The 23,910-nt window shown below is 37.7% G+C and overlaps 1 protein-coding gene across 3 annotated transcripts in view; it reads left to right on the top strand.

The window, feature by feature from the left end:
• Positions 1-23,910, top strand: part of STAG1 (STAG1 cohesin complex component) — a 183,435-nt gene that overhangs the window by 128,585 nt on the left and 30,940 nt on the right. For all 3 annotated transcript variants that reach the window (XM_065675112.1, XM_065675113.1, XM_065675114.1), the window contains 11 exons: positions 450-548; positions 5,293-5,372; positions 7,525-7,632; positions 9,878-9,992; positions 11,901-12,018; positions 12,990-13,093; positions 15,898-15,990; positions 16,117-16,206; positions 16,406-16,609; positions 18,695-18,765; positions 23,626-23,713. In XM_065675112.1, the coding sequence (XP_065531184.1) occupies positions 450-548; positions 5,293-5,372; positions 7,525-7,632; positions 9,878-9,992; positions 11,901-12,018; positions 12,990-13,093; positions 15,898-15,990; positions 16,117-16,206; positions 16,406-16,609; positions 18,695-18,765; positions 23,626-23,713 (1,170 nt within the window). The remainder of the gene's footprint in view (positions 1-449; positions 549-5,292; positions 5,373-7,524; positions 7,633-9,877; positions 9,993-11,900; positions 12,019-12,989; positions 13,094-15,897; positions 15,991-16,116; positions 16,207-16,405; positions 16,610-18,694; positions 18,766-23,625; positions 23,714-23,910) is intronic.

Genomic DNA, 23,910 nt, shown 5'->3' on the forward strand with positions numbered 1-23,910 from the left:
AACCCATGCTCAGTCATTTTAAATGCTTGTACATTGATTGTAAACACCAGATATCAGGCAGAAGTTGCCTGTAGTCTCTTTTCTAAAGATAAATAGCCATGCTGTCTCCACCAACCACCTTGAGATCATATGTCTTTATTTCGTAGTAATTACTGTATTCTTTATCTTTTTTGTGGAGTTAACTTGAAAGCGAAACCGTAACAGACGTTTAAGTGATGGCAAATTAAATCCTTCATATATGCAAATAGGGATAAAATTTAACATTGTTTGTCTGCAGCTGCATGTGGTTTTTGGTTTTTAGCTGAATTGCAAATTGGCTTAGATAACTCATAAAATTTTAAACGTATATTAAACAAATTACAATATGATATTTAATATTCATGTACATTTGCTTAGATGTGCATTTGCTTAGGATATTCTATTGGCTAATCTTAGTATGTTTTGTTCAGCAAGGTGAAGTGAGGTTGAAGTGTTTGAAAGCTCTACAGAGTCTGTATACCAACAGAGAGTTATTTCCAAAACTGGAGCTGTTCACTAATAGATTCAAGGTAAGAGGAAATAAAATTTTTTGGATGGAGTACAGAAAACAAAAGTATCATCTGTCTCATCCTGTTGCAGTCTTTTTAGTCATGTATATTAAATGCAAAAATGAAATCATTTGTTTGTGGCAGGGATTGTAACGGCAGTAGTGAAACTGTATTACTAAATGCTGAGATTAAGCCAAATTAGTTTTACAGTGTTTATTTTGTGAGATTTGTCAGGCTTGGCCAGGATGCTTACTTGTCTGTTTGCATTATTGATAGTTTATAATTGTCATCATTCAATCTGCTTGTACTTATTTAATTTCAGATTTATTGAATTTTAAGGGTGTGTACTGGGTGTTTCACTCAATCTGAAATACATCCGAAAGTAACAGCCTATAACAAAAGATTGTTTGCATGACAGCTTTTTAGCTGAATATGTGCTTGTGTTTGGAGAAAGAGATACTTTGATCTGCATCACAATATTCTGTGATGCAGAATGTTATACAATAAAACACAATGAAATGCCTTCTTGCTGCAGAACAGGAGATTACATTGGTCTTTTAGACAAACCCATGAGCATGATTGTCCTGTTTCGAAGATAAGTACTGGAGAAAGATTTTACAGGGGGCTTTTTACTGGCACAAATGCGCTTTTTTGAATAATATCTTGGTAAGAACGTGGCTGTAACTCACTTTGTGGCATGACTGCTTTGTTTCATGAGTGTGGTGTTTAGAGAGATGAGTGTGGAAATACAGCCATTGCTTCTGTTTGATTTAAATACTCATAAATTGTTATACTATGCATGAGAGTTAAAAATTCATCACTACAGATTTTTATACTGTTTCCCTGGTTTTTGTCTGTCATTGCAGTTAGTGTTAACTCCTCCGATTTGATCTAGGAAAGCACAGAATGTAGAAAACTTGTCATATATTCCTTGCATGTAAATGATTCATAAAAACTTAACGGTTATCAGCCTTTTGCGACATTCACTTGAGATGGAGAAAAAAGATGCTTGAGCTGCAGTAATGTCTAGATATTAAGGAAGGATTTTTGTCCAGACTGATAGTTATATAATAGATTAGGCTCTTTTTTAATAGATTTTATTTGTTTGAGATTTTTAAGGGCAAATTAAATAGATAAATATTTGTCAAGAATGGACTAGGTATAGTTGACTTTTAAGTAGGAGATGAAACTAGGTCATTTTGTGAGATCGCTTGAAGGCCTGTGTTTCTCTGATGTTGCAAACTAAGTTTCTGGAACTGTTGCAGTAAAGACCAAGTTTCCTCTCTTAGAAGAGTACCTGGCAAACATGTTCAGACCTCAAATTGTTTTTGTAATACCTCCATAAGTCTGGTTTGCTTATCATCCCAGGACAACCAGAAATACTAGTTAACTCTCCAGAAAAATTAACTGTCCAACTCCAATATTTTTATTGTTCCATCTGTGCAGACCTACAGATCTGTTTGTATTTGCTCCTTCTGTAATCTGATGTATTTTGAAATAGGCCACTAAAACTGTCATGGTCTCCATGTCTGCTCTCTGCTAGAAAATGTGCTGGATGCTTCTCTCTTAGCCTCCTGTAATTTGTTAGAGGAATGCTGCTTTGTGTCTGAACTTGTCACATCACCAGCAAAACTTTCAAGGCAATTGAAGGCACTTTGTGAAATAGTTACTTGGTAATGTACTTCAAAAAGCCAGCAGAACATAAAACCTTTAAGTACTTTTTCCTGGCTTTTTCACTGCATAGACAGTTTTCTTTGTTAGAAGTTAGGTTAGCCGGGGCATTGCTGCTTGGTTTAGAATGGCATGAAGAATTTTCATTTCTGTCAAAAAGATGAAGGGAAGCTCTGTTAGAAATCCTTGTCTTCTGTTCCATTACAGCTGTTTTTACTACAGAAATCTGTATCATGAAATAAATTAGAGAAAAGGTGCGCTCAGAGTCTCTGTGAGCCTCGAGTACAGATAAGTTTAACATGATGATTTATTCATTTCAGTTTGCAGCCACATCAAGAGAACAAAAAGCTGGCATTTTCCAAATGCCTGCACTTGGATTTACAGCTGTGCTGACAAGGATGCGGCCTTTGGCATCAGGATGGAGCAAAGTTTCAAATTAATGCTTTTTGAATCTGTGATACATTACTTAAATGTCTTGCAACTACAAACTCTGACACCACCCCCTGAAAAATAATTGAGCTAAATGTCATTCTCAGTTCTATGGCTGCTTATTTATTTTTCCTCATCAGACTTTAATGGAGCTGCACAGTTCAGCTGCTATTCAGCTCAATCCATTCAAACTGTCAAGAGAAATCTCTCTAGAGATCTTCTGGCTGTTCAAAGTATAAATTAATTTGATCCAGAATTACTTGCACTGGGGTGTTAATATTTCACCATCTTCCAAATAGCCGTGACAGGCATCTAATAATGTCACTTCTCCAAAGGAAAGATGTGTGTTCTTTCCAACATTTGTTTGTTGTTTCTAGGAATTGGTGATATGCTAAAAAAAAGCTTTGTCCAAAAAAACCCCAAAACTGTGTCCATTGAAGAGGAGACTTGTTTTCCATCTAAAAGTCCTGTCTGATGCAAGCATTAACTGGAGCCATATGGGAAAAATGCAAATTAGCTCTTTTGCGGTCAGTGCCAAAGTCAAGACACCAGCAATTGTAGGTGCAGCTGTTAAATTTGTGTGCCTCATCCCTGACCCTTTGCAGGCCAGTGCTGTCTTCATCATCTAAGAGGTAGAAGGAGATAAGACTCACTCTTCAGCCAGCCTTATTCACAGCCTGACACGTGATTGCAAACCGATCTTCACGGACAGTGAAAATTAGTATTTCATGTTCTTAATACAAGCCTGTGCCCTGTTCTACTGCTGTAGAGTGGTACAGCAAATTTTTGTTAAAGCAAATTGAGTAGCTGGGGTTTGTAACTTGCTAAAGCACAGAAGCTACATTTCCAGAGACATTAGGTGTTCAGGTCTCACTTTCAGGGATCTTGGTACCTGTGGCAGATGCCATCACACAGAAATGCTGGCACCAAGGCAGAGAATAAGCAAGTGATACATCCACACTGTTTATTTTAAGCCTGATGTTTCTGAGGAAAACTAAGAGGAGGGAACAGTCTTTTTGAATAAGAAATCTTTGTAGCATCAGTAAAAGTCCAGAAGGACTCCAAATTCTGAGAGTATCTCTTGCTTTGTAGGTACGAGAGACTATCCCTTCACTTCCAGGCTTTTTTCAGAGATGAAGGAGGAGTTTTATACTTCTGTGCTTACTCCTTCATGTGCAATTAGTTCCCTCCCTGTGGTATCCTGGAGTTCAAGAGACACATTGAGAGAGTATATGAAATTTCACTAGAACTTTTAATACCAGTATCTCTGGCTGTTCTTTCTCTTGATGTTATTAGTTGTCGTTCCTTGGCCAGGAGCTTAGGAAAAATTTTTTGTCTTGTCCATACACAGAATTTCCTGCTTGGAAAGTCATTTCACTGCTTTAGTCTCTTAATGGAGTTCTTAGAGTCTTTAAAACTGTCTAGATATAACAGTTAAAGGTATAGTATTTCCCAGGAACTTAATGACAATTGATAGAGGTGCATTCAGTCATAGTGACACCAGGTATCTTAGCAGCCTTGGTTGTTGAATGCTAACACTTGAGAAAGCCATATGCTATTCCCAAATTTCAATATTGAAATAAACATCAGTTGCTTGAAAGTCACCTTCAGCCTTTAAATGCCCTGAGCATTAGAGAAAAGAGGTGAACACCTTTATTTTGTCCTGATTTGTTCTTGTTGACTTTCACTGTTGTTTCCTAACACTTCACTTTTTTTCCTTTTCAGTCCCCAACTATTTTTTCACATCCAAAAATGCCATATAGTACCTAGTCTTTTCTGAAGTAGGTCAAGCCAGAGCCATCAAGTTTTATTTTCAGATGGCCCAATTTCTTTTCGTTAACTTGATCAGTCAAGCAGAGAACATCAAGACATACTGTATTTTTATGGATGGATAGAAATTCTCCCCAGATAGGAAGGACAACATAGACTAATTGCATCTATTTTCAGTTGCCAGTAAACAAACTGAAACTAAGGAGAAAGAAACCCTTAGGAGACTTTTCATAACTACAGGGTCCTTAGGAATTATAAAATCATCAGGTTTGACTGGAAGGGGTGTGCTTTTCTCCCCTAGAAAGAGTATGGGAAGACAGAAAGTAAACCCGTAGAATTTCCTGCTTTCCTGTGGAAGGTCTGTAGCTTGATCTTGAGATCAGCTTCAAGCCTTAAAATGTAGCCAGGTATAAAGGCCACAACTTGATAGACAATATGCAGGTGTCACTTTCTTCACAGTGTTTCCAGGTATGTATCTATGCAGCATTCATTGCTCTCAAATTATTTGTTTCCAGGGGATAAAGTGGGGCAATTTTTCTGGTCATCCAACCCAAGTTCATTCGTTTTCAGGAAAGAACTGTTAAATAAGACCAGTCCAGAACAGTGCTTCAACTCCAAAGTCTGCTTGTTTGTTTTATGGAAAGCACACAAGGATAAGGATTGTTTGTTAATCAATCATTCTCATTCCTGTGTACTTGCCTATTGCTCCATTGTGCTTATAGCACGTAGCTTCCTAAGATGTACATTAAATGGCTGAGTAATACTAAAGGGCTTTCATATGTCTAGTTGAAAGATCTTTATCCCTGAGAGTATTTCTTTTGTCATCTGTGGAATTCTTCATCTGATAGCTGTTTGTGCGTTTCTGGTTTGTCACTGTAATAATATTCATTTTCAGGATCGCATTGTATCAATGACACTTGATAAGGAATATGATGTAGCTGTGGAAGCCATTCGATTAGTCACGCTAATACTTCAGTGAGTATTTTTCAAAACCTGTGTATTCCCTTTGAAAGTTACCTGAAGCAGTAAAATGTAATTGACTTGATTTCTTTGCTTGTGTAATGAAGTGAATCTGTTACTTTACACTTGCTAATATCTAATCTAAATCTTCTCTCTCTCAGTTCAAAGCCATTCCCTCCTGTCCTGTCACTACCTGCCCTTATAAAAAAGTTTCTTGTAGGCCTCTAAAGGTATTGGAAGGCTGAATTGGAAGTGCAATGGATATACTAGTAGTCTCAGTACATCAGTACTTTTTTTATACTTTACCTACTGTATTTCCATGAGACAGTATCTTCTTTTAGCTTCATGACCATATTGTTTTACCTCTGTTTTACAAATAGGTGTGTAGAATTTCTGCACTGTACTTATACCCTGTACTTTATAGTGGCTTCACTTTGAAGAATGTTTTTGGGCGTGCAGAATTTGAGTGAAAGATCAGACTAGCTTTTCCTCTTAGTAAAGAAGCCTGGACTTCATTTTTTTTACTTATGGGTCACTGTTTTACAGATATTAGACTTGTAATATTTGGAGGAGAGGAAATCTTGTACCTACTGTTAACATTTTTGAAGCAAAAGTAACAAATGTGATCACAAAGGAGATGTAGTACACATCTATTCCCTACATTAATAGCAATGTTCAGGAACACAGTAGGATTTTAGGTCAAAAATTATCCAGTGCACCTTTTTTTTTCCCCTGTTCTGTTTTCTCTTTGATGAGAGATGCATGATGAAAACATAGTTAAATGCATTTAGCACCAGAAGACATATTGAATAGCTCAGGGCAGTGTTCTGTCACGCAGGAACTCCAAAAAGATCTCATGAAAAATCACCATGGGAAATGACCAGTGAAGAAGTATTTGTAGTATGAAGCCAAATGATGTCCTGATACATAGATGTTTCTGACAAATACCAAGCAAGGAGGGAAGTAATATTCCTGTATGTGACAGTGCTGGTATATTGATTGATGGAATGTAATTGTTCCATGGGCAATAGCATTTTTCAAGAATATTGCTGAAAAATTGAAGTTTTTCTGAGTTTCAGAAAACACACACACAAAATCTACCTTGAGCTTAGAAACAGCAGAAGCCCCAGCTATGTTGTTTACTTATGGTATGGGTAAAAGGTGGCTTGTTCTTCTCAATAAATAATTCTGGAAAATAAACTTCTTATCATCTTTCATCCAGCACAGCAGGGTATGATCAGACTCAGTTCCTTGCTGTTGAAAATGAAGTCTATTTCTAGTCAGCACAATAACTACTGTAAAAGTGATGGACAGTTTATTGTATCAGCATTATCGTAATTCTACATGCACACCGTGATTCAGTCCTAAAGTAATTATGTGTTGATGTGATCAGTGGGTGCACAGTGCTAGTTCTGTGTCCCAACTTTGTGACATAATCTGGTTTAGTTTTCTACTGCCCACATCCAGAACATTTCTGTGCTTTCTCCCATTGCCGAGGTAGTTTTATCTGATGGCCCTCTCGGCAGCTGGAGTTGGGAATATTTTTTCCTACTTACCAGGTCAGCAGAGAGGCACGTCCTGCCCCACAGCACACAAGAGCTCACGGGCTGTCATGTGAAAAGACTTAACTCCTGAAAACGGACTAGGTCAGGGGACTGAAGCAGGTTTTCCCAGTCCCAGGTCTGAATATGTTAAAAATTGAAAGCTTTGAAAACAAACAGACATTGCTATAGAACTAAATATATTTAAGCAAGCAATTAAATTTTCCTCATGTAACACTCTAGGCTTTTTAGTTTAGTAATACTGGAAGGGCATGTTTGGTATGTTGCAATGTGTGCGTTGTAGTTAGTGTGATGGTCTAAGTAATTAAGCAGGGCAAGATTTGTCAGCAGCGATGACCTATTTTTTTTCATAAGGTTCTTTTGTGTATATATATATATTTCTACACCTGGGAGGAGGAAATCAGACAAACTTCCAGTCTTACAGGCCTTTTAAATATCTTTGTATTTGGAAATTGAACCCAAGATTCGTGAAGTCAGTGTTCAACTAGTTAGGATTCTGTATGAAGGAAATCAGTCTTGTAGCTGGCAAAAGTAAGTTATGGGAGGCGAGGGGATTGAAATAAAACATGTGGTTTAGTTCAGATATTACTTTCTAACTCTTCCAGTGGAAGCGAAGAAGCTCTGTCAAATGAAGACTGTGAGAATGTTTATCACTTGGTGTATTCAGCACACCGGCCTGTTGCAGTAGCAGCTGGAGAATTCCTTCACAAAAAGTAAGTTCTCTTTTGCCCTGGAATAAGACCAGATTTATGAATGTTTCCTAGTAGAGGTAAGATCAAAAGAAGCAATAGAGTGAAATATCCCAATGTAGCAAATTGAGAATTTAATTTAAAACAGAGACTTACCCTCTTGTTTAAATTCAAGACCTAAAGACAAAGAAACTGAATTCACATTTTTCTTGCTCTACAATTCAAATAAATTTTTCTAACTCCTCAAGAGTTAAATATGCAAAGACTGCATAAACCTCTAAAGTTGGTTTAAATCCCACAACTCTTGCTGAGTTACTATTGTGATAATGTATATATAGGGCCTACACATCTCTATTGTCGACCTGATAGGCACTCATCCTTTTTACAAATTTTAAACAAGTTTATTTCAGAATTGTCAACTTGTGAGGGATGTATGTGGTAATAATTAAGAAATTAGTTTTTAGTCTCGCTGGCTTCCCCATAGATATATTGCACTTGTGGTTACATCTTTCATGTACCCACTCTGCCAAAACAAATGAGCTACCTTTTCAGTGTGAATCATGCTGCTTCAGTAACTATGACTAGGACATTGCCGCATCACAGCTTACTGTGAAAGTGAAAAAAAACAGTTAACTTTTTTTAGGGTTTCCATTTAAAATTCTTTTAGCAGTGATTTTATTTTTTCCCCTCGTGGATTATAACATTGAAGTTCTTTAATATATTTATAGATTATTTGTATCAGAATCCAGGTTATCTAATTTTTCATGCCAAGATACATGATAGAAAAAAATACGTAAAAGCATAAGCTTTCCTTTGTCAGTATTCTAATATTCTGTGGTTTATTAGTGATTTAGAAGTCCACATTGTAATTTGTAAGCTTTCATTTGTGGATTTCAGGAATTCCATCTTTGTGATCAGGCATTATCTGTTTCAGGGAGGTAATTTACAAAATTCACTTACATTTGGTTTCCTACATAACATTTTACAGGTTAGAAGAAAGGGTTATAAAAAGAAAACATACACTGAAATTCCTCTGTTAATCGACATGTGACAAAATAATTTTGAAAAATGCCTTAGAAGGTTAACGAAGACATATCTGCACCTTAGTGCGCTTTGTGTAAAGACTTTATCCTAACTTTTCTTTACAGTGAGATATTATTCTTTGTTACTACAAATGTCTCTCAAAGTGAACAGCATTGAGGGAAGATGGGGTTCCATTCCTAACACTTATTTTTCTCTTGCTTTTTGCTAAGACATAAGAGCTGGTGCTCCATTTAAATAAGTTAGAATCTCCGTGAGGCATTTGAGGTGGGATTTATCTCACCTAATTTTATATGTTTAAATATAACTTTCTACATGTAAGGTAGTCATTAGAATTTCTCCCTGTAGTTAGCAGAGGAAAGCAAATAACAGAGAGGATCACTGACTCAACCCTGAGGTGCATGTTTTAAGATAATTCAGCAATTGCAGAGGTGCTCATTTCTTACCTATTAAGATAAGCAGGGGTGAAGAGATGATGTCTTCAACTGAAAACATCACCTTTGTGTTACAGGTTTGTGTAACTCATCCTACTCTTCAGTGAATTATAGTAGTAAAATCACTTTGAAGCTGGTTTCAGTGTGGAAACAGGAAACAGTTTTCAATCTTCTCAAAATAAAACAATCATTGCAGCAACTGTAATGTAGGCACATCTGAGATCTCGATAAGTTAGCAAATTTGAGCATGGAGAGGAGTTTGGAATTAGCCATGTATCAAGGAACTCAATGCAGAAATAAACCCCTGCATAGCTGACTGGTAGATTGCTTTGTACTTTATGCTGCTACCTGTACCTGAGGTTGGTTGCTCAATGAGATGTCAAGTTTGTTTATACCATATCTCACTCAGTGTGACTGCAGGGAACAACTTTTGTTCTTAAGGCATTAGTGGAATAAGTGCTAACATCACTGTAAATTGGGTAAGTTAAAAATGCAGAACTATAAGAATTATGCAAATATATAAAACTGTGAAGAATCCTTCAATATAAATACATATTGGAGAGCTTTTTCCTGTGTGAAATTCTTCTAGCCCTGTTGAACTCGAAGACTCTGAAGATAAATTAATCTTCTCAGACAGGTGAAGGTCATGCCCTCTTTCCCTTGAAAGATATAGCTTGAGATACTTTCACTGTGTTTTATGAACAAATCTACTATATGAAGAAAATGCGTATCATATTACTGCAGACATGAGATTTCTTTTGATAAATATGATAGCTCCTTTTGCTTATTTGTAGACTGTTCAGCAGACATGATCCCCAAGCTGAAGAGGCTCTAGCAAAGAGGAGAGGACGAAACAGTCCAAATGGAAACCTTATTAGAATGCTGGTTCTTTTCTTTCTTGAAAGTGAGGTAAAAAATTCTTCTCTAACCTTTACATGTTTATAAAACCTGAAACTTTAGTAGTGATGTATCCACATACAATAACAAGTTCTTCCCTTTTCTTTTTTCATCATTTCAAAAATACAGTATGCCCTTTACCCTGTCTGCCCGCCATTCTTTTTCATGATTTATTTTGCTCTTGCATGTCCTCAGTATGGCATTTCTGGTAGTACGGTGGCTACCAGGATTCATTGCTACATAAAACTGTAGCTGGTTATTTTTTGAGATAACCATGTAAGGAGTATACCTCTGGAGTTGCTTTTAATGGAGTAAAATAAATTGAACCAGAATAGAACAAAAATTACATAATATCTCAAATTATTATTAGAATCAGAATAATTCAGAGTGGAAAGGGCCTGAGGGTCATTAGCTCAAAGCAGAGGCAGCTGTGAGATTAAATGAGGTTGTTCAGAGCTTTATGCAGTTGCATCTTGAAAACGCTGGAGGATGGAGCATGCAAGCATACATATGATGACATTAGATATTTGATGAACACATTCAAGATTGGATTCTGCCCATAGTTTATAGAGATAGCATACATGGGAAGTTTTATAGTAAACATACTAACAGCAATTCAGGTGAAGAATGGCAGTGGAGTGGAGGGAAAACTTGAGAAGATAAACCATCAGGTACAGGATGCTCTGAAGATAGAGGGGGAAAGGTTTAAAAATTAGACATTTGATTGGCAAAAGACAGAAATGTTTCACTGCATAAGGGAGGGTAATATATTTTGTCTAAAAAGGAAAGGTATTTCAGTCAGGTATTTTAATTGTTACGAAGGCTTGAAGACACTTGACTCTGACAATGAAAAGAAACACAATCAGAGATGCTGGGAAGGAAGGATAACATTTAGACCCAGTTAACCTTTTAGAGACACCTTGTAAACCTACAGGTTAAGTCCAGATGAAACGTTGCTACTTGTGTGAGCCTTCAATCTGCTATGTGAATGTATTTTTAGTTCCAGCTTCTTAAAAGCTTAGATTGTAACAGGTCATTGTATTTTCCAGAGAAAATAACCTTCAATCTGAGTGTGTGATATTGGGGGTTAATCATGTCTGTCCTTCTGTGGAGAAAAGAAACTCAGCTTTACTCCCAAAGCCATGATTAGCAGAGTGCCTTCCCAGGCAAGCCGTACGCTGCTCCCCAAGATCACTTCTCTCTTAGGGCTGGTTTTTGCTGTTGCTGGTTTTGAGAGATTTGTTAGAAACAAAGTAGAATATTGTGACTTCAGTTTTCCTGCCATACAGTCTTAGGTGTTTTCCAGTTAAAGAATCAGTTCCATGTCTGGCAGCCAAATCAGAACTGCATGTTGTGCTTATTATTTTTTTTATAAAGAGCTGTTTATAGACCATTAGAAGCCTATGGATTATTTATCTCACTTTACAACAGTTGTCTTAATTCACATAAAAACATTTTTTGCAGATAAAGTTAGTGTTAATTCTGTTACCCCTTTAGGATTTCAGCTGCTGGTTTTGGTCTATGTAGTAGCATGTATGAAAAATAAATGCCTGTTCAAGACACATGTCACAGATCTCTTAGTCCATGTCTCACCATCTCTTTTTTTCATTAAGAAAAAGAGAGTAAGAAAACGAGGAAAGCTTCTAAGTCAGAACTCTTAGGATTTTTCACAAACAAGCTGCTTTATGGAAAAGAAGCTCAATTTGGTTTTATTCCATTTTCTGTTAAAATACAGTCCCATTGTCATGCTGTTGTATCATTCAGTTAGAAGATCTTCCACTGTTAGTTTTAAACTGAATTTTCTTTCCAACTGACAAGAGTACATGCCCAGGATGTACTCCATGGCCAAATGATGGTGCAAGTTGAAGAAATGCTGCCTGTACCAGAATGCTGTATTAATGTTTGCTTTGGATTTTCTAGTTGCATGAACATGCAGCCTATTTGGTGGACAGTTTGTGGGAGAGTTCTCAAGAGCTGTTGAAGGACTGGGAATGTATGACCGAATTGCTCTTGGAAGAACCAGTCCAAGGAGAAGAAGGTATTTGTTTAGGCACTATACTGATACTGCCCAGTACTGTTAATTAGTCCTTAAAAAGATGTTTCATCCTGGGTGATAGAGGTATTTATGTTGTGGTTTGTTTAGAAAGCCTATTTAAAGAGGATTTTAATTTAATCCACTTTTAATGCACTTTGTTTCAAAAGCAACTCTTTTGTACTCTTATTTTTCATCTTGTGGTGTGTGCTATACTGTAGTTTGCTGATATTAAAGGCTAGGATTACTTCTTGTCTGAATGTTTAAATAACAAGTGTATAAATGAGCTTTTCGATAAATTAAATAGCTAATAGAGTTTTGAACAGACATGCACTTCAGGTGTTAATTATTTTCCAGACAATGTTAAAACCTAATGAATTCTCAAGAATTAAAAAAAAAGTAAGGGGGTTCTTTCACCATTAGTTTTGAATCTCTTTTCACTAATCATAGATCTGTGTGCACAAGGTAGCCAGGGAGGTTGTTGGCAGTGCATCCTTAATGGTAAGGAGTGTCACTCGAGAGCCTTCAGAATCCTTCAGGATTGTCCTAGTTCAGGGATCTTCACAGGCAGGAAATTAGGCACTTTGGTTCTTTGCTTATGCATAGCCTGGTGGGTTTTGATCCTGTAGATGTGACCAGAAGAACTTCCCAAAGAACAGAAGGAAGGGGACGGTGAATAGTCAGTTGCTCTCTGTCCTCCATGATGCTCTTTATTTTGTAGATCTTTGTTATATTCCCCTTCATTCGTCGTTTTTCTAGATTACATTTCTCTGGACTTCTTTTAGTTCTGCTGTATCCATTTTGAGATGATGTGAGTGGTAGTTCAAAGTGGAAGCAAGAAAACCTTGATTTTAGAAATGGGACAAAATGTTGTCTTTATTCACTGTATTTCATGACTGCATTCACAGATTTCGTCTTCTTTAAGATGTCTTGCACGCATACCAGAACTGTTGTGACTTCTTCTTTTCCCTCCATAGCAATGTCTGACCGGCAGGAGAGTGCTCTTATTGAGTTGATGGTGTGTACAATCAGACAAGCTGCTGAAGCACATCCTCCAGTAGGCAGAGGCACTGGCAAGAGAGTAAGTGGTACTGCAGTAGGGAGCTCAGACCTGTGTGTATTACTACAGTGACATAAAATATTTGTTTGCCTACCACAATTTGACACTTTTAAATTAATGTTTATAATTGGCATTTCCTGTTTCATGTGAACATACTTGAAGAAAAGTAGTAGAAGTTCTTTTTCTGGACATGTTTAGGTTTCTGTTTCTCTGTTTGATTTGGGGTTTTGTATTGCCAAGTAGTAAAAACATTACAGTGTGAAAACTTAAATTTTATTATTTTTTTCAGATGGTCTTTTTAGCATACCCCTGGCTTACACTTGAAATGTACCCGCATCTACAGCCCGTAATGTTAAATCTAGATTAGAATTGAAAGTGCATAGTTTAGGAATAGAACAAGATTACCTTTGCCTTCCATAAAAGGGAATGTGCTGCTAATATGGATGTAGGATTTGCAGAAAAAGCTGACAGTATCTTCATCATGAGAGTAGTTGAGCACTGGAACAGAAGCTGAGAGTCTGTGCAGTTTCTACCCTTAACAGCTTTTGAGACCTGACTGGACAAAGCCCTGGGCACCCTGGTCTGATCCCTGAACTGAGTCTACTTTGAGTAGGAGGACTGGGACTGGGACCAGCCTGAATGCTTCTGTGGTTTTATGTGTTTGTTCTCTTTGTCTTTTCCACTGAGTGTCCTAAACATGTAAGAATATGACATTCTGGCTACATTGCAATTTAGCTGCCTCTTTCATTTATTTTATAGTGACTGGGGATCAGTGGAAGTCCATTCCCAAGGCTGGGCATGGACTTTTAAGCATTTCAGTGTAAGTCACAAGGTCAGGATGGTCAATAGGCTTTCATCTGTATGCTCCATAAATACTACATCCATGTTCCAAGAGAGTCCTAGTTTCCCAAACATACTTCCCTGGTTTTTGATAGTTCCCCTTTTATTTAGGTTAAACTAAAATGGAAAAAAAAAACAACCCCGTGTAAACATTTGGTACTTGTGTTAGGTTCTGTTCCACATAATCGTAACTACTTTATTAGAAAGCCACAGACTTAAATGTTGAAATCTGAAGATAGACTTGACATTCTTCATTGCTAAACTAAATGCAGTTACTTAGCTTATGAATTATTATAAGCTAGCAGTTAATAAGCAGAGTAACCTCATGTCCAGAAACAGCATCCCAGGAAAAGCTCCAAGAAAGCACCAATTTAAAGATGCTTGATGTACCTAAATTTATATAGCATATTCTAATAAATTCCTAATTTATTAAAACATTTCTGTAGCTGCAGACTGTTCTAGCAGGCAAAGCAACCTTTAACAAGAATTTTGTGTTTGTATTTTCTGTTTGGAGCACCAAATAGTGTCACTATCAGCTTTCCACGTTTTTTTTTTTATGTCAAGAGATCTACACTTCAGTTCACTTAAGTTGAACAAATTGCTTAGTCTTAGTTTTTCAATACCTGTATTGTTTTCTTTAAAGCTAAAGGAAGCATTTCAGTAGTTTCACCTTCTGCAGTGTGATCAAAAGAGCCTTGAGATCATGCTTGGGGGCCCAGATTAATTCATTGCACCACTGAATACCAATATTAGGTCACCAGAATACAGCTGGGTGGTTGTCCTAGCCACATTTGCATTGCCTTCTGGTGAGTGGGCAGCTTTCGCTGACACTATGGTGCTGCACTGCGGGTTGGTACAGGGATTGCAACTGCTGCTGTATGTATCCAGCTGTGTGCCATGTACTATGGAAGTGATGTCTTAACCTGCTTACAAATCTGTTCCACCTCACTTCCATGGTTATTTTGAATTTCTGCTGACACAATAGGCTGCCTGTCATCCAAGCACATGTTTTGTTTCCAGCTGTTCCTCCTCACTTACAGAGAGATGTAGGTATGACATTTAGCTTTTGCTTCTTTTCAGTTAGATCATGAGTTGTGGGATGGTAACTGCAGGCATCTGACTTGTCAGTAGAGGTTTGTCATGTTCTTATCTCTTGCTAGCATATTATCTGAGTTGAAATGGTAGCAGATTTCTAATTGTGCACTCACCTTCTTGTGAAATAGTTTCTTCTCTGACTTCAGCTTGTAACCCTTATTGTGCAGTTGGCAGCTTTGCTATACATAAATCATCAGCTAACTTGAGTATTTTATTATTGTTATTTGTTTTCAGAAGTATTCTCTCCTTTCTGAAGCCACAAAGCCAGATCTAAGCTTTTATGAAGCATGCCGTTTTGATTATTGTCTCTCTGTTCGCTGTTTCAAGGTGGTTTTGCTATGACAGCATTAGTAGCTTCAGTATATCTTTCACTGAAATTTGTAAATGAATTCTGTAAATTTGGATGTATGTTCTCAGTGAGAATTATGTTCCAGTTTAGAGATGAGGTCATGAATCTAGTAGTGAAAATCACTGTTACAGTGTGGTTTTGCTTTTGGTTTTCTTAATTATAATTTGGTTTGCCCTGAGGTCTTACATTAACACTTTGTTTAATGTGTGAAAGCCAGAGTTCAATTCACTTGGAAGCAATAGCAAAACTTCCACTGACTTTGGTTATATTTGAATTTCAATCTTCATAAAATGATGATGTGTTGAGACAATATCATGCTGGATAATATAATATTTTCCTTTTCAATCATGGCTTCGTAGGACACATGGTCCTCCTATTTAATCACTCTTCAGTCCAAATGTGTTTGAGTGTCTTTTTTCCTCTTTTGATTTATTAAAAATACACTTGAATGGATTTTTGCTTGTAATGCAAACTTCTGAAAAAATAATGAAAGCCATATGCAGAAATCATATTTATTTTAGTTATTTTTGGTTGCTTGCAGGTCTTGACAGCAAAAGAAAGGAAAACTCAGATAGATGACAGAAATAAATTGACTGAACATTTCATTATTGCACTTCCTATGTTGCTATCAAAGGTACATTTTTCAACAAAAGAAATCTCTTGCTGGTATTTGCAGTTATCTTTAATTTTTTTCATTCTGTAGTATAGGTATTTATTTTTGCTTCACTTATTTTTTTGTTTTATTTCAATGATGTTCTAGTATTCTGCTGATGCCGAGAAGGTTGCAAATCTCCTGCAAATCCCTCAGTATTTTGATCTGGAAATCTATAGCACGGGCAGAATGGAAAAGGTACAGTACATTGAGCAAGAAGTCTTTCAAGCAAAGGTTGCTTTCAAGTATCTGATTACTATTCTAGTCCCACAGCAGTGTGCCTGCATCTTGCATATTAGTAATCTAACCTTGATTTGGTGTATTCTTTGAAAGACTTTTTTCTTTGAGTTTCAATGTTCAGGTGAGGTGAAAGCTGAACTTCTTTTCTGATCTACAGCATCTGGACGCCTTATTGAAACAGATTAAGTTTGTTGTGGAAAAGCACGTGGAATCAGATGTTCTCGAAGCCTGCAGCAAAACCTACAGCATACTCTGTAGTGAAGAATATACAATCCAGAACAGAGTTGACATAGCCCACAGCCAACTTATTGATGAATTTGTGGATCGATTCAACCATTCTGTAGAAGATCTGCTGCAGGAGGTTTGTTTTCTTAAAATTAATTTAGTTAGACTCTCTAAAATACAGTATAATGAACTGCAGAAAACATTCTTACCAAGTCATTAAATTACCCATCTGAAGATGTAGTGCAGCAGTAGCTATTTCGTAATTATTTGGAGCTATATAACTGTGTAGAAAATCCCTTGGACTAGCCATTAAGCGTGCAAAACACCGATGCTGTAAAACAAAGACCATGGAGCAGTCCTGCTTCTGAATATTTAGTTTAGTATTTAAACAGTCCACGTAAGAAATTAACTGGATGAATGGGTGAAAGCTGATGTAAAATGCAGAGACAGGTGCGTTTACATTAATGCTTGTGATGATTCCAGTTGTCCCAAATGGATGTGCAGGCAGCAGAATGAAGATTGGATTATGTCTTGAATGGAAGAGAGGATTTAGTAAAATATTTATAATGGCATATTGCAAGAGCTCTAGAAAGAATGAAATAGAGGTCTGAAACCTGGAGGTACCTGGGAATTACTTGTAAGAATGTATACTTCAAAGTGCATAAGACAGAATACATTAAATAACAATAGAAAACTTGCTCACTTTTTCTTCTTTACATCGATTTAACTTCGTGTAGCATTACTTAATTTGCTGTAAGTCTTATGCTTTTTAAGCACAATTTATGGGCTGCATAGATCTTCTTCTAGTTGTGCATTGCACCATGACAGATACATTTAATTTTTTATGTAAATTTGTAGAAAGTTATTCTCCAGTCTTAATTTCAGAATTGCACATTAAAGAAAATAAGCTTTTTTTGTCTTTAATATGTCACATAGATGTATACTGTATAAATACCTTGTCACATTGCAGAGTAAATACAGATTTTTCTGTCGCTGTAGGAGTATACATGCGTGAAAAAGACAGTGCATGCAGGAAGCAAGCACTTCACAACCCAGAGGAGCAAGTGGAGTCTCTGTACATTCTTTGATAGGATATATTTACTTTGCTGTCTACCTGTCTGCCATTTTATAAGCACTTTCTTAGGAATTTCTTTAGCAGAACATGGAAAGACATTACAGAATTTGTGCTATATCTCTGCCCAGCTGTGTGTAGCAAGAGAAACCTTTTAGCTAATGCCACATTATGTGTCTTAGCCATCTGTTTTAGTAGATGCATGATAGACTTGGATAGCTGAAGTTCCTTGCCCCTGGCCAACAGGACCAAAGGCTCCAAGGCAAAAAACTTTGGGAATCTGTTGCTGAGTTAGGTAGCAAAAAGGGATGGAGTGGTACTGCCAGCTTCAGAACCAGCCTAGTTCTCCGCAGCAGATGCCCAGTAACTGACACCATAAGTAACAGCCTTTGCTGTTTCCACTGGCATGCACTGACAGAGGTTTAAGAACTCTTTTAAAAGTAACTTGTTTCACTAAGAGAATTTGCTATTCAGTTTGCATAAAATATTAGGGTAATAATATTTTTAAATGCCAGAAAGAAGAAAATAAAATGGAAAGTTTTGATTGAATTGTACAATATTTATTCTTGGACTGTTGTTACCTCCGATTTGTAAAATCTAAATTAAAAAACACCAAACTTCCATCCAGCTCTGAATGTATGTGAATCTGTGCACATAATGGGATTGGCATAAATTACGGGCTGTAACACAGTGAACAGCAATGAAGGATATGAAAAGACATTTTTCCATTGATAATATTAAAAAAATTGCTGTTGATACGGGCTGGTTTCTGGTGTGGAGAGCAACAAGTGTTCGTGTTTATCCTTGTAGCACTTTTGCCAGCTGATGGTTAAAGCTGATGATTCAGTCATTTTTGTAAAATAAAGTAGAACTCAGGTTTTATTCTTGGGAATGATTTCTACTGCTGGAGAATAGTGATTTGAGTATTAACACAGCAGTACTGCTGAATATTGTCAGATGATCTCACTTATTTCCTAGTGCTATGCCGTGGTTATTTAAATATTATTGTTATAGAATCTAGATATAAGTCATTGGAAAATTTGGAGACAGTTGAACATCAGCATAAACCCTCAAAGAAATCTGCTCCCCCTGTGCAGTAATGTTCTCTGCTGGATTGCTGAACTTTAATGGATTTCCTTTCATTTTCAGGGGGAAGAAGCTGATGATGATGATATATACAATGTGCTCTCCACACTAAAGAGGTTAACCTCTTTTCACAAGTAGGTGATTTTTTTCCCTCAAAAATTTTATCAGTGAGTATCACTTGATGTTTAGTGCTAAGAAATGAGAAATTATGTGGCCTGAAATATGACATAGAGATTGCTGTATGATTAGTGGCATTTGTGCCATTACTTTTACAGATTTGATTCGGAAGTGGGTTGCTATCCCTTGCACTAAATATTTTTACACCCAGGAGTGTCTTACTAAAAGTCCTATTCCCCTGCATGGCAGACAGTCAGTTCAGAAGGGTTGCTTCCTTATCACAGTAAGTGAGAGGACCTTGCTTCTGCCACCTCTCATACACGAATTATTTTTACTGATTCTTTCTGTGCTTGGTCTTCGCTTATCCTGAGTTCTGCCTTGGATCATTACACAGAATGGCTCTGAAATATCTCCTGTTTGTTTCCATTCAACAGGAGTCCCATAGAGATCATTAAATCATTACTAATTTCTGTAGAGCAGCAGACTGACACGTGTGCAAATTAGGTTTTTGGTCTCCCTGGTAACACACTGGAGCCACTTCTGCCTTTCCTGAGAGGACTGGTGAAAGCTATAGTTCACATCAAAAAAAGAAGCACAAATCTTAAAGCTTTTCTGAGTCTCCCATATATATTTTTTTCCTTTTGGGTTCCAAATCTCTGGGGAGTTAATTCAGACTGTAAAGGAAGCCTTGCAGAATAACACACAAGTAGGGGTTGGGGACATCTACCTTCACCTTCAAAAAACAGGGAAAGAGAAAAGAATGAAAACTGAAGAGCAGCTCTGTATTATTTCTCAGCTGATTTGTTATTTATGGTTATAGTTCAATGGGAATTTCTAATTAATATCTGCTTGTATATAATGAAGTAATGAAATATTTTCATTTTTCTACTGAATGTAATGTCCTATGTGATCTCTTTGTGAAAGGAAACAAATCATACCATCCAAGGCAATTTTTGCTAAACGTTTAGCTATGAGATTAGGATCTTCAATTCAAATCTTGCATTGAGCTTTCTCATCTCAAAAACAGTGGCTGTTGTCTGATATTGTCATTGTCTGTCACCAAATGGGAGCCAAAAGAAATTAAATCAATGGAAGAAGCTGAAATTGCAGGCTGACAACTGATGCCTTTCCAATCGTATAAATGTGCACTGATAAAGTTGTTGCTGAGGCTTTGAAAAGAAACAAATCCATCTCTTCTTCCAGTGAGAGAAACTCCTCTGTACCTTATCTGTGCTTGTGTTTGCTTGGTAGTTGCTGCTTTTTTGTATCTTAGGAAGAAGCAGCCCAGCAAGGTGAAAATACAGGGGATTATTAGGAAAGCTTTCCAGACCAGAGAGCTTCCCTACTGAGATTGCCCAAGCCTAAGCTAATCGTTTTTCCAGGAGGGCTCACAGCACACTTTTTAATTCATGTCTTTTCATAAAACAAGGATATCAGTATTGCAGTACAAATGAAATTCATCATTACAGTGCTTCCTTCCAAGTTTTCAGAATGCAAGAGCAGATTTTCTTGAGGTCTTCTGAATAGAACACCTGGATAATATACTTGGGCGTCTTTTTTTGCCAGGGTCTCACTGATATTTATAGAGATTTTTCTGTCCTTAACTACGTGGAGGCAATTTTTCTATACTGACTCCAGCCTAATTCAGCTTTCACACGTAGCATGCCAGTGCTGTAGCAGTTTGTATACTGCAAAATATCAACATTTCTTATGTAATTACTTCAGTTAATTCAATGCAAGATGTGTGAATCTCAAGCATCACCTCCATTAGTGTGGATGTTCCCTTTGATGCTGTCTTATATAGGAAATGTTTCACATTTAGAAATCAGGGTTGTTAGTATTACTCTCCAGTAGTCCTCAAATATGATTTTGAATTTGATTCCTTCCTGCCTCCACACTGGCTTCATAAGCCTGCAGTGGCTATAGTAACTCTCGAGAGTCAGTATAGGCATGATCAGTCAGGACACTACCCAGGCAGGTAAATTCATGGTCAGACCAGATCTTCTCTACCTGTCATAAAAACCATTTGCTTAAGCTTTTTTCTAGTAGTTGGCCAGTGCATCCTTCAGACTGAGTTACTCAGAAGTTTGTTACATCCAGAAGTAGTAGAAATGATGACAAATGAAACCTCAGTAGAGGAATTCGACTGCATCTAGCACAGCTGTTCAAAGTCCAAGGAACAGCTTCTCTCACATTGTGCATCTTCAAAAAGAGAAGCATTTTTTTGGGTGGAGAGATCACCTCTGTGAAAAGGAAGTTTTCTAAGCTGCTTCTTGCCACGCTTTCAGAAATATTGTGGAACTTGGTACCTTTACTTCATCTAACTACTTCCTGGCAGAAACATGCCCAGCAGACAGTGCTATCTGTAGGGATGAAAAGAAACCTTGGATGAAATGTTTTCTGTAACCCGTGAAGACTGTCTGACATGGAGGGACAAAGGGAAAATTCTGTGCTGTGTGGTTTTTCATTCTGGAGCATTTGTGCCAATCTGAAGCTCTGTGGAGGATTGTGTTGTGTCCAAGGTACCTTTATAACTATTGTTTTGATTGCTAAGTAGTTCAGAAGGGACAAAGATGTGCCAGAATGTGTCTAAATTTAATGAGGCTCTTCATTAAGGAAGTGTATATGGAAAGCTATGCAATATGTATGTAGTTAATTTTTTTTTGTTTCGGAAGCTGCAAAGCTCTTCCTGAGATGAGCTGTAAGGCCAGGCTGAGAGCACAGAGCTCAAGTGCCCCCCAGCTGCCAGGTCAGTGGGGCATGCCCCCCATGACGGCTGCGTGACATGGGGGACTTTAATATGAAAAGGTGGAAATGAGACAGTTTTTCCTTTCCTGTTCCCTGTGGGATAATCTATGCTGATATCTTCCTCTGCATACCAAGGAGATTTTACTGCTTTAATTACAGCTCTGTAATTAAGGAGGTACAACTGTGCCTTACTAACAACTCTTGTGATTTGCTGAAGCAGAAACTATGTGCTTAATATCACTAGTCAGAGTCAGAGGGAGTTCTGTGACAGCCTGTAATTTATCTGTGAAACATTTTATTTTCATACTTTGAAGACCATCCAGATTCGAAGGTAGAGGCGATATTTTTACATTCTTGTTTCCTTTTGGTTTTAAGTTTTCCTATTGTTCTGTGCATGGATCTGAGCTAGAAGTCAAGACGCACCTTGGCTTAGTGACACAACCGTCAGGCATATTTCACTTGCTCTCAGCACAAGGGCATTAATGTTTTCTGTGAAACTTAATCAGTGAGGTGTTCCAGGGCTGACACGCTCCAGACTGGAAGCATTTCACACTGGGCTTTCAGCAGGATCTGGGTATTCCCACTCTTGATTTCAGCCTTGCTCTGTTTCAGAACTCGAGAATTATTTTTTCTGACTGAGCAGGGTAGTTAATTATTTAAACAAAGTGAGACGGCTCCAAAGCAGGGAAGACACAAAGGGGTGGGAAAAGTGAGTGTGTCTTGGTGACCAAGGTTCTGGGATGAAAGGGAGCCAACTTTACCTAATTTACACTTGCCAAACTGAGTATCCCTTCTTCCAGGTGAGTATTTAAATCACCATAAATGATCACCACAGTTCTGATTATTCTGAGGTGCCTTGGTCTTTTACAAACATATTATAAACTGTCTCAAATTATCTCAGTTTAATTCCACTGCAGGAAAAAGGTGTAAAATTTTGTGAGAGAGAATTTTTGTCTTTCAGGCAACCTGATGTTCTGTAATTTCTTTTGGATTTCATAGAATCATAAAATCACAGAATGGGTAGGAAGGGACCTTAAAGCTCATCCAGTTCCCACCCCCTGCCTGGGCAGAGACACCTTCCACTAGAGCAGGGTGCTCCAAGCCCCATCCAACCTGGCCTTGAACACTGCCGGGGATGGGGCAGCCACAGCTTCTCTGGGCCTCACCACCCTCACAGGAAAGAACTTCTGCCTCATGTCTCATCTCAGTCTCCCCTCTGTCACTTTAAAGCCATTCCCCTGTGTTTTGCCACTACAGGCCCTTGTAAAAAGCCCCTCTCCAGGTTTCTTGTAGCCCCCTTAGGCACTGGAAGCTGCTCTAAGGTTTCCCTGGATCCTTCTCCAGGCTCAACAACCCCAGCTCTTTCAAGCCTGTGTCCATAGGAGAGGTGCTGCAGCCCTCCAGGCAAGTTCATGGCCTTTCTCAGCTGTGTATTTTTAAAAGCTGTATCACAAGCTGTTGAGGTCTGTGAAGCTGTTGAATGTATTTTGCTGATCTCACTTGTATTCCTCTCAGTGGTGAATCAAGTTGGTACAACTGAAATGTGAAACAATGAATGGGGGGTGGCAACCACCTGTCTTGTGTACATCATGCCATGCTGTCTTACTTTAGATTTTTCAGGATATTTAATATCTATTGCTAATGTATATTATTTTTCTCCAAATGATACAGCAGAAAAATCTGTAACTTAATTCTGCTTGAAGCCATTCTTAATTCAGTATATGTTGCTAGACTTTGGCCATAGTTTCTGCTGTAGTGCCCAGAAAAGTGCCTTCTGGAGTTCTGTCAGTGTTTAGAACCGAAAAGGAAAGATGATTTAGAGGCAACACTCAGGAAGAATTTGTAGCTACACTTAAGTAACCCTTAAAGATGTATGATATGCAGAGAGTTTATCTCCTTCCTACAGAATTCCCGTGTAGTAAAACATTTTTCCTCAATTATCCAAAAGCCTAACTTCTGCTTTTAGCATGGTGTGAACTAATTGTGCAGCTGCTTTGTCAGCAGGCTGGATTGTCACAGCTTTGCAAAAATACCAAAGCTCACTGAGCCGCCAGGTCAGACTATACTCTTGCTGCCATGTGGAGTTTTGAGGAGCACAACTAATCTCTCTTTGTTACCTCTCATTCTAGCGCGCATGATCTCACAAAATGGGATCTGTTCAGTAACTGCTACAGATTACTAAGAACTGGAATTGAACACGGAGCTATGCCAGAACAGGTACAGTGAGCAATATCTGCACTGCATCATTTGGGGATTCAAAGTTTTAGAGTCTATTCATCGAGAAATTCAAAAGGTTAATAGACTAGACTGCAGTTATTTAGGAAAACCACAGAGTTTTGAATGAAATTTATACTATAGTGAGGCCCTGATGACGAGGTGCAAAATCTTGGAATATGAGATTTTTGAGCTACTTC

Source organism: Lathamus discolor, chromosome 3 (assembly GCF_037157495.1).
Source record: "Lathamus discolor isolate bLatDis1 chromosome 3, bLatDis1.hap1, whole genome shotgun sequence".
Classification (NCBI taxonomy): domain Eukaryota; kingdom Metazoa; phylum Chordata; class Aves; order Psittaciformes; family Psittacidae; genus Lathamus; species Lathamus discolor.